Source organism: Oncorhynchus masou, unplaced genomic scaffold, assembly GCF_036934945.1.
Source record: "Oncorhynchus masou masou isolate Uvic2021 unplaced genomic scaffold, UVic_Omas_1.1 unplaced_scaffold_1773, whole genome shotgun sequence".
Classification (NCBI taxonomy): domain Eukaryota; kingdom Metazoa; phylum Chordata; class Actinopteri; order Salmoniformes; family Salmonidae; genus Oncorhynchus; species Oncorhynchus masou.
Window position 1 is genome coordinate 31,204 of NW_027007911.1, and position 11,272 is coordinate 42,475.

At 43.2% G+C, this 11,272-nt stretch overlaps 1 protein-coding gene across 2 annotated transcripts; it reads left to right on the top strand.

The window, feature by feature from the left end:
• Nucleotides 1–58: 58 nt before the first annotated feature.
• Nucleotides 59–11,000, top strand: LOC135532228 (mucin-2-like). Of its 2 annotated transcripts, XM_064959820.1 has the most exons (16): nucleotides 59–304; nucleotides 891–4,103; nucleotides 4,694–4,795; nucleotides 4,924–5,021; nucleotides 5,594–5,737; nucleotides 5,861–5,946; nucleotides 6,054–6,187; nucleotides 6,401–6,514; nucleotides 6,963–7,132; nucleotides 7,668–7,820; nucleotides 7,964–8,076; nucleotides 8,330–8,659; nucleotides 8,913–8,994; nucleotides 9,435–9,592; nucleotides 10,186–10,345; nucleotides 10,583–11,000. In XM_064959820.1, the coding sequence occupies exons 1-13, from the start codon at nucleotides 271–273 to the stop codon at nucleotides 8,950–8,952; spliced, it is 4,731 nt and encodes a 1,576-aa protein (XP_064815892.1). In that variant the 5' UTR covers nucleotides 59–270; the 3' UTR covers nucleotides 8,953–8,994; nucleotides 9,435–9,592; nucleotides 10,186–10,345; nucleotides 10,583–11,000. The 2 variants fall into 2 exon arrangements, with proteins under 2 accessions (XP_064815892.1, XP_064815893.1); XM_064959821.1 differs by lacking the exons at nucleotides 7,668–7,820; nucleotides 7,964–8,076; nucleotides 8,330–8,659; ... (2 more) ...; nucleotides 10,186–10,345; nucleotides 10,583–11,000 and having other exon boundaries at nucleotides 6,405–6,514; nucleotides 6,963–7,049.
• Nucleotides 11,001–11,272: the final 272 nt, after the last annotated feature.

Consider the following 11,272-nt stretch of genomic DNA (forward strand, 5'->3'; position numbering starts at 1 on the left):
TCCCAGCTGCAACCAATAATGTTTTGCAGAGAAGGGTAATGCTATTGGTTGACTGGTCCATTTTATTCATCCTGTAACATAGCTGACTTATTTGTGTGTGTCTTTACTGATCCTGTACAGTACTTTCCCCTTAATTTCAATAGTAAATCATTAACTGGTACCTGAAAGTTACTACAGTCTCTGTGACAGGTGGAGAGCCTGCAGCATAAGACCAACAGACGTCCTAATAATGTGCAGTCTGCTGACACTGGATGCCTGGAAACACTAGAGATGAAGGAGCTATGGGTTATGGTTGTCTTTGCAGGTAAGACTTGCTCTATTTTTTATTCATTCAGAGTGATTTAAGATGTTCAGATGTATGATGCTGTTAAGTTTGTTGTATGATTGAGAATTGCGTAACAAAATTGCTGTCACTGTCCAGGGGTTCAAAAATGTATGATTAATTTAACTTGTCAATGGATTATTACCAATATATGACCTTACTGTTTTTACGTGGTTGTTAATGAATGTTAAAGTTTATTTTATAATCAATGATTGATTGATGTTTTGTCTGTTTGCTGCGAGGAATACAATAGCATCAATAAAGACATTGTTTCAGACTTTATTTTTATCCAAACACTATTTAGTTGTATTGCTACGCCATTGTTACATACTGTGAATAGACTACTGTCAGGTCTCAGATACAGTTGATAACAGAGTAGCCTTTGCTATCAACTGTTTATTGGCAGTGATAATGACTTCTTTCTCTCATAAACTACAGTAGAAAACATTTCTACACTGATGCAGACACAATGAAACTGGAACAGCATAGATCATCTGCTATGTTTATAGCAACTGGCACTATGTTCCCTTGTTTATGTGGTTAACTGAGTTAATTCTCTTGTTTAAAGTCTCTTTATCACAGGGGGATCTCACCATATCATCTGCCATTCCAACCACCATTGACATAACTACCCCAACTACTGATGTCCTTTTAAACCCTGACCCTCCAGCTTGTCCCCCACGAACTACTTACACTCCAACTACTGCTGCCCCTTTAACACCTGACCCTCCAACTACTGACTCTCCAGCTACCGACACTCCAGCAGCCGACAATCCAGCAACCGACAGTCCAGCAACCGGCACTCCAATTACATACCCTCCAACGACCGAGAATCCAACGACTGACACTCCAGCAACCGACACTCCACCAACCGACCCTAAAACTACTGATCCTCCAACTACCGACTTTTCAACTACCGAATGTCCAACTACCGAATGTCCAACTACTGATATTCCAACTACCGACTTTCCAACTACCGACACTCCAACTATCGATACTCCAACTACCGACTCTCCAACAACCGACATGCCAACTACCGACACTCAAGCTACAGTCACTAAAACTACCGACTGTCCAACTACTAACTGTCCAACAACCTACACATCAACATCTGACACGACAGCTACTGAAACACCAGCAACCGACACTAAAACTACTGATCCTCCAACTACCAACCCTCCAACTACTGACCTTCTCGCTACCGACCCTCCAGCTTCCGAAATATCATTAAACTACACTCCAAATACCAACTCACCAACTACCCACTATCCAACTACCGACTTTCCAACAACGGACACTCCAGAAACTGACACTCCAGCAACCGACCTACAAGCAAACGACCTTCCAGCAACAGACTTTCCAACTTCCGATACTACAGCTACCAACACTCCAGCAGCCGACACTCCAGCTACCAACACTCCAGCAGCTGACACTCCAGCAACCGACACTCCAGCAACCGACACTCCAGCAGCCGACACTCCAGCAACCGACACTCCAGCAACCGACACTCCAGCTACCAACACTCCAGCTACCGACACTCCAGCAGCTGACACTCCAGCAACCGACACTCCAGCTACCAACACTCCAGCAGCCGACACTCCAGCAACCGACACTCCAGCAACCGACACTCCAACTACCGAAACGCCAACTATCGACACTCCAACTACTGAATGTCCACCTACTGACACTCCAATTACCGACTCTCCAACTACCGACACTCCAGCTACAGTCACTAAAACTACCAACTGTCCAACTACCGATAGTCCAACTACCAACTTTCCAACAACTGACACTCCAGCAACCGACACACAAGCAACCGACACTCCAACTACCGAAACGCCAACTGCCAACACTCCAACTACCGAATGTCCAACTACTGACACTCCAATTACCGACTTTCCAACTACCAACACTCCAACTATCGATACTCCAACTACCGACCCTCCAACTACCGACTCTCCAACAACCGACACTCCAACAACCGGCACGCTATCAACCAGCACGCCAACAAACGACACGTCAACATCTGACACTACAGCTACCAACACTCCAGCAACCAACACTCCAGCAACCAACATTCCAGCAACCAACACTCCAGCAACAGACACTCCAGCAACAGACACTCCAGCAACAGACACTCCAGCATCAGACACTCCAGCAACCAACACTCCAGCAACAGACACTCCAGCAACAGACACTCCAGCAACAGACACTCCAGCAACCAACACTCCAGCAACCAACACTCCAGCAACAGACACTCCAGCAACCAACACTCCAGCAACAGACACTCCAGCAACAGACACTCCAACTACTGACACTCCAACTACAGTCACTAAAACTATCAACTCTCCAACTACCGACTTTCCAACTACCAACACTCCAACTATTGATACTCCAACTACCGTCCCTCCAACTACCGACTCTCCAACAACCAACACTCCAACAACCGGCACGCTATCAACCAGCACGCCAACAAGCGACACGTCAACATCTGACACTACAGCTACCAACACTCCAGCAACCAACACTCCAGCAACCGACACTCCAGCAACCGACACTCCAGCAACAGACACTCCAGCAACAGACACTCCAGCAACAGACACTCCAGCAACAGACACTCCAGCAACAGACACTGCAAGAACCAACACTCCAGCAACAGACACTCCAACTACTGACACTCCAACTACAGTCACTAAAACTATCAACTCTCCAACTACCGACTGTCCAACTACCGACTGTCCAACTACTGACTGTCCAACTACCGACCCTCCAACTACCGACTGTCCAACTACCTACACTCCAACTACCAGCACTCCAAATACCGACACTCCAACTACCGACACTCCAATTACCGACACTCCAACAACAGGCACGCTATCAACCGGTACGCCAACAACCGACACGTCAACATCTGACACTACAGCTACCAACACTCCAGCAACCAACACTCCAGCAACCAACACTCCAGCAACGGACATTCCAACTACCGACGCTCCAACTACTGACACTCCAACTACTGGCTGTCCAACTACTGACTGTCCAACTGTCGACTTCACAACTACCGACACTCCAAATACCGGCACGATATCAACCGGCACACCGACATCTGACACGCCAACAACCGACATGCCAACAACCGAGACGCCAACAACTGACATTCCAACTACCAACATTTCAACTACTGAACATACTTCACTTCCGTACACAATAGTGTGTGGACCAATTACCACCACCCCCACCACCACCACCCCCACCACAACCTCTACCACCACCCCCACCATCACCTCTCCCACCAGACCCTCTCCCACCACCATCTCTCCCACCACCCCCACCACCAGCTCTCCCATCACCACCTCTACCACACACTCTCCCACCACCTCTACCACCACCCCCACCATTCCCTTTCCCACCACCACCTCTCCCACCACCACCTCTCCCACAATTCCCACCACCAACTCTCCCACCACCTCTACCACCACCCCCAACATCATCTCTCCCACCACCACCTCTACCACCACCCCCAACATCATCTCTCCCACCACCACCTCTCCCACAATCCCAACCACCACCTCTCCCACCACAACATTTCCCACAATCCCCACCACCACCTCTCCTACAGTCCCCAGCACCACCATCTCCTCTCCCACCACCATCTCTCCCACCACCTCTCCCACCACCACCTCGACCACCACTCCTCCTCTGGTCTGTATCAACGGTGGTAAACTACAGAGTCAAGTTTGTATCTGTCCTGATGAGTGGACTGGAGAGACCTGTTCAGATGGTACATTCACAGTACACACCACTACACTACTATACATAACCCTGGATCTCACATTCACAGTACACACCACTACACTACTATACCTAACCCTGAATCTCACATTCACAGTACACACCACTACACTACTATACCTAACCCTGGATCTCACATTCACAGTACACACCACTACACTACTATACATAACCCTGGATCTCACATTCACAGTACACACCACTACACTACTATACATAACCCTTGATCTCACATTCACAGTACACACCACTACACTACTATACCTAACCCTGGATCTCACATTCACAGTACACACCACTACACTACTATACCTAACCCTGGATCTCACATTCACAGTACACACCACTACACTACTATACCTAACCCTGGATCTCACATTCACAGTACACACCACACCACTACACTACTATACCTAACCCTGGATCTCACATTCACAGTACACACCACTACACTACTATACCTAACCCTGGATCTCACATTCACAGTACACACCACTACACTACTATACCTAACCCTGGATCTCACATTCAGAATGTATATTTCATGTTTGCATGTTGAAATGTATTTTAATTCGATAGGGAATTTCTGCAATTCCACCAGCAAGGATGGATTCTCCTTCCCAAGAACAACGGTTGGCTGGTCTGCTTATTCAGAAGTGTTGCGTGATAAGAAGACAACCAGTATGTTACTTTTATTCACCTACAATGAAACCGTTTGATTATTTTGTTACAATCCTAATTAATGTTGTATTAGGTAAAACAAAACCTTGAGTATCTTTTTGTCTTGGTTCCTCAATCCGGTTTACCAGAAGCCTCAGCAAGATGTTTGAATGACACCGGCTCTCCAATGTTTGGTCCTCTTCACATTCTGCAGTATGAATTAACCCTCAATGACATTCAAGGAAATGTAAGTCAATAGGCATATTTTTATGATCCTGATTTATGACCAGTCTTGATTTAGTGTTCTTCTTTCTTTGGGTCAATTATCTAAACCAACTCAACTACCTCATACCTCAATGCATTGACTCGATACTGGTACTCCCTGTATATAGCTTCGTGATTGTTATTTTATTGTGTTACTATTTCCTCAGGTGCTAATTTTGATACTTTTTACCTCTGCATTATTGGGTCGTAAGTGAGCATTTCACAGTAAAGTCTACATCTGCTGTATTTGGCCCCTGTGACAAATCAAATTTGATTTACAGTTATTATCATGAGGAGTCCATCTTACATTTTGAACACCTGGCGTTCACCTTCAACTCATGTATTCTGTCTTTTTACTCTGCTTAACAGTTGATGATGAACATAATTGTTTTATTTCTTGTGTTTTACATTACATTGAATTTGCATGCATTTGCATATATTTTTGTACTTTTTTGTACTGTTCCATGTTTGGAATTGAACCCACAACCCTGGCATTGCAAGTGCCTTGCTCTAGTAAAATCAAATGAATAAAAATCCTTCTCTGTTCCTATTCAGATCTCCAGCAGTTCAGGTGATTTACTACAGTTAGCCTTCAGTACTCAGATCCTGACCTACCAAAAACATCAGCTGTCAGCTGACAACATCACCACAGCAGCTCAGATAGCTAACACGCTGCTTAAGTCTGCAAAAATCACAGAGGTATAACATGTTTTGAAATCAAGTCGTGAACTATGACATGTTCTGGAGAGAAACGTGAGGTTGTCACTGCAGTGATTTGAACACTTGAGGTTCATCCCCTGGTTTTGATTTTTGATGTTGCAGGACATCGCAGTGGCAGCTATAACTACCATCAGTCAGCTGCTGAATGCCAATAAGGAGAGTACACAGGAGAGAGATGCTGTCCAGAGGTATGTGTGTCTGTGTTTCTGCATACGTTTGATTTTACGTGTGTGCGTGTGCCTCTGCGTGTCTGCATGGGTGCATGTAAACAAATGGTTTTATGTTTCTCTCCCAGCCTCACAGAGACCCTGGAGAACTTTTCCCTGGACCAGCACAATAATGTGTCCTTGGTGGTTCAGCCCAACCTGGCAGTCCAGTCTGTCCAAGTACCAAGTGACACAGTAGGGATCCAGTTTACTGCTCTAACTGGTGAGTGAGACTGCTAGTGAACCTGCACACTGTAATTTAAAGTGATAATTTGTATCTGTGTTAATATACCAGACTGGTTCAAACAAAACAACAATTCAAATGTTTCTCCTCTGTTGGTCAGTAAGGTTTGGTATGGATTACAGACAAATACAGAAGTAACACTATATATTGCTCTGCTTTAAATTGCTAAATCAAATGAATCTCCTTCTCCAGGAAGTTCTGGCAATTTTGTGGCCAACAGAATTCATCTCAACATCAATACCTCTGAACTGATAGCTGACAAAGGAGGTTCTACCGATGTCCAGATTGTTATCAAATTCCCACCAGGTGAGCCAATGTTGATATACAAACATAGTGTATAAACTCAAGCTTCAATTTCCTTGTTCAGCTTTCACTGAGAGAACTTAACTGCTCTTGGTGGTCGTCGAAATCAGGTAAGCAGTGTCAGATGAGATATGGATAAGTAAACTAATGATAAGTAAGTTGGCTTTCACAATAAGCCTACAAGGCAAGGTCAAGCTACTCATGTATATAAAGTCATGATATGAAAAACATTCTCTCTCTCTCAAACACGCTCAATTAAATTCAAAGGGTTTTATTGGCATGGGAAACATATATTTACATTGCCAAAGCTAGTGAAATAGATAATAAACAAAGGTGAAAAAATGAACTGTAAACATTACATTCACAAAAGTTTCAATGGAATAGAGACATTTCAAATGTAATATTATGGCTATGTAGTGTTTTAACGATGTCTCTCTCTCTCTCCACTCAGTTTTACGTAGTAAAAACACAAACCACTCCATTGGTTTTGTGCTCTACCAAAATGACCGGTTCTTCAGGTCCAGGGCTTTCAGAGCTTCTTCAGGGACCAGCAGAAGGGTCATCTCTGCTAACCTGGGACAAGTGTCTGGGTTACATGTTGAGATGCTCTTCAAGCCCACAGTAAGATTTCTCTTGGAATCAGTAAACACATAGTGGTCCAAATTCTCTGGGAAACACAATGGGAGGTTATCCATTATCTAGTTAGGGGGTAGACAGCACAGTTCCTGGAGTGCTGCAGGTATTACAGGATGTTGTTCCAACTAGGCACTTCATCTGACCAACTGAGCTATTTGTTCAGTTCAGTGATTGCCTAAAGTCAGCACACCTGGTCTTCCAGGTCGTTTAAATCAAAACAGGATGTGCCTGTGGCCCTCCAGGACCAGGGTTGCCTAGCCTTGATCTAAGATATTAATTGACGCTTATCAGTCATAAGGAACAAAGAAGCATATTTTGGCCAGTGAACAAAAAAGCACACGTTGTATTGTATATAATATGATGTATAGAATATCTATTTTTTCTTTCCCAAATGTGCTTAATGACCTGTTATACTTCACAATTTCCTTTATGATTATTATTTTTTCAATTAAGAATACTGTGAATGCATGTGTTTTTCTGAAGGATTTACAGTGAGATTGTTTCTGTTCTTACTTCTCAGACTGTTCCCAACACCTCCCTCCATGACTTTGCCTGTGTGTGGTGGAACTACACGTTGAAAGACTGGAGCACCTTTGGCTGCTCCAAAGTCAACCACTCAGAAGACGGCCTGCGATGTTTCTGTAATCACACCACTAACTTTGCTGTGCTGATGGTGAGTAGCTAGCTGCCTTCATCTCCATTTTACTGACCACACTCTGACATATATTTTACATCATTAGCAGGCTCCAGACACATGAGGGCAATGACTTTCTATATGACTGTGACAGAAACATATTTTTTATGTTCTTTCTACAGTCGTACAGGAAGGATTTTAAATACGCTGAAGCGCTAAACTGGATCACCATATTGGGATGCTCCATGTCCATCATAGGGTTGAGTTTAACAATGACATTTCAGATCGCAACCAGGTAAGATCCTACAGGGTTCCAGAACCAATTCAAAATATACAGTAACATTCCAGATCGTGACCCGGTAAGATCCTACAGGGTTCCAGAACCAATTCATAATATTGGGTGCTTCTCAAGTGTAAAGAAGCCCTTTGTCTGATCCAACAGGACTTGATAGGTGAAACCATTATAAAACCCACTATTAATGAACCAACACATCCATAACTACATATATAACTTCCATAACATAGTGTTGTCTGTCACCTGTCCCCAGGAAATCACGCAAAACCAACCCAACAGTCCTCTTAGTGAGTGTCTGCATGTGTCTTCTGATCTTCACCCTGCTCTTCATGTTGGGAGTGGACAACCCTCATAAACAGCTGGACAAACCTGAAATACAGGAGGACAACATTCTCCCCGTCCGACACACACACAGAGTGGGACAGGGGGCCTTGTACTGCAGTGGCGGTCCTGCTGCAGTACTTCCTGTTGGGGACGTTCACCTGGAACACGCTGTTCGCCACACATGTCTTCCTGATGATCAGAAACAGCCTGGCCACCAGCCCGTCACACTTCACAGCCTATACCGTGGCCATCGGATGGGGTAGGACATTATGGAGAAAAATACATTATTTAGTTGTTTCAGAAGCTTTGGCTGGCATTAGCCCTGGGTTCCTTGAACCAAAACTAAGGCTAGGTGATATTTTCAGGCTCTAGTTAGCCTGAAATAGAACTTAAAAGCAACTTGTATAGTGATGTTGTGTCTTTAGAGGATGTACTGTATGTGTAGTGTCTATACTCTGTATATGGCTGCATGCAAATCTACAAGACAATAACAACAACATTCTGTATTTTAGGACTGCCTGCGGTTGTGGTGGCCCTCACCTTAGGAATTAGTTACAGAGTGGATGATCCACTGGGTTACAGGCAGGAGGAATTGTGAGTCAATAGTGTACTACACTACTACTGTACTACTTCTCTGTACTGGATTGTACTATACTATACTGTACTATACTGACCTGTACTATACTACTTCTGTATTACTTCACTGTACTGTACTATACTACCACAACTACACCTGAGTACCGTTTTCTTTCTCTGTGGTTATTACATAATAGGTTCATTTTGAATTAAAGTAGGGCAATTGATTATCCCTGTCAGTTTTTGTATACATGTGTATTATGCATGTGAATAATTGGCGATATTAAAAGTAAAAAATATAGTTAGAGTATATTATGAATGATCAATTTTTCTCCATAGTTTCTTGCTTACTTATACTACCGACCAGGTTTGATTAAAACCACGTTCTTCAAATAACAGGCATTCTGTTTTGTCTGTCATAGAGTTCCACTCTCAAACTCATTCATTTGACCTCTCAGTTGCTGGCTTGCTGCCCTCGATCCAAGGGGAACTTTGATTTCAAGCTGCCAATGTTTTGGGGGTTCCTGATACCTGTGGCATTCATGCTTATCTTCAACACAGTGGTGTTGATATGTTTTGCAGTTACAACAGGCAAGACCAACCCACATTTAACCAGGTAACATTAATGGGGGCATGAGGTAGAAAATTGGAGTCACAAAGATCCATCTTGATTTAAATGCCTACTAACAAGCTTGTTAAGTTTAAATTGTCTTTCAATGAAAAGCCTATTATAAATTATTTATTTATTATTAGTTATTAGTAACAAAATCACAATTGAATAAGCACTGTGCTCTATCCCACTCACCCATTGGATGTCAAATGTTCTTCTACCACAGCATTACAGCAGTCTATTACAGCAGTCTATTACAGCAGTCTATTACAGCAACAGCAGTCTATTACAGCAGTCTATTACAGCAGTCTATTACAGCAACAGCAGTCTATTACAGCAGTCTATTACAGCAGTCTATTACAGCAACAGCAGTCTATTACAGCAGTCTATTACAGCAGTCTATTACAGCAGTCTATTACAGCAGTCTATTACAGCAGTCTATTACAGCAACAGCAGTCTATTACAGCAGTCTATTACAGCAACAGCAGTCTATTACAGCAGTCTATTACAGCAACAGCAGTCTATTACAGCAGTCTATTACAGCAGTCTATTACAGCAGTCTATTACAGCAGTCTAAGTATGTTGGTTATGTTTCCCAGTACAAGACACACATCGATGAAGAAGAAGTTCCTCAGTAGCTTCTCTCTGGCTGTGGTGCTCGGTCTCTCCTGGATCCTGGGCTATCTGTTGCTCATTACACAGAACCAGACCATGTACACCATACTCAACATCTCCTTCTGTGTTCTCACCACCACTCAGGTAGTAAACGTATGCACTCACTACTGTAAGTCCCTCTGGATAAGAGCATCTGCTAAATGACTCAAATGTAAACTAGAAATACTTGTCTATTGTACCACAGAATCCAGACATGATTGAAAATTAGACACCTACTAAACATAAATAAATTGAGCTGCTCCTTATGGAAACGCTACCTTTTGTTTGTCCTTGTGTGTTCCTGAAAATACTTGATAATGTCCTTGTGTTTTTGCTCCACAGGGTTTGCAGATTTTCATTTTGTTCACAGCGAGAACAGCAATATTCAAGAAAAAGTTGTCAAGTGCTTTGAAATCTGTCTCTAGTGTTAGGATCCTCTTCACACTAGGAAGTTCAGTCTATGGCGAGGCGAGCACAGTGATAAAGTAGAATCATACACACATCTGGACACTGATCTGTCATCTCCACCTTGGTCCTCACAGACATCTAGCTGATGGGCTGTAAGTTCAACCTCTGTTGTAAAATATCTCATATACCTCCACTATTTCCCTATAATATACAGTATCATACACACAACATTTTGTATCAACGTATATTCACTGCAAATTCCCTCAGAAGTTGTGTCCAATGATTTTTATATATCCTGAACATTTGTTCTTTATAAAATGTTACTGTTTTAAATAAATCTTTAATCATTCTCTTTTAAGCGGATGTTTGTAGTTTTTCATAGTGAGAAAAACCACTATTTTACACAATATCTCCGAAAATAAATTTAGACAGCGTAGCCCAGGGGTGTCAAACAAATGTTCCCCTCAGGCCACATTTGGTCATTACCGAGGTCAGATGGTACGCACTTAAAATTGATTAAGAAGCTTCTACTCCATCGGCCTGTACTGCACAGGAAGCAAGCTGCAGCTGCCAGTTACATCTGTGGTAGAGGACTACAAGGCAACAAAAGCACGTCAGCCTATG

Excerpts from the sequence above, each read along its gene's own strand:
- LOC135532228 (XM_064959820.1), top strand. The coding sequence starts at position 271 with ATGAAGGAGCTATGGGTTATGGTTGTCTTTGCAG. Across the intron at positions 7,821-7,963 it reads CTAACTTTGCTGTGCTGATG|TCGTACAGGAAGGATTTTAA; the intron begins GTGAGTAGCTAG and ends TTCTTTCTACAG. Across the intron at positions 8,660-8,912 it reads TACCGTGGCCATCGGATGGG|GACTGCCTGCGGTTGTGGTG; the intron begins GTAGGACATTAT and ends TCTGTATTTTAG.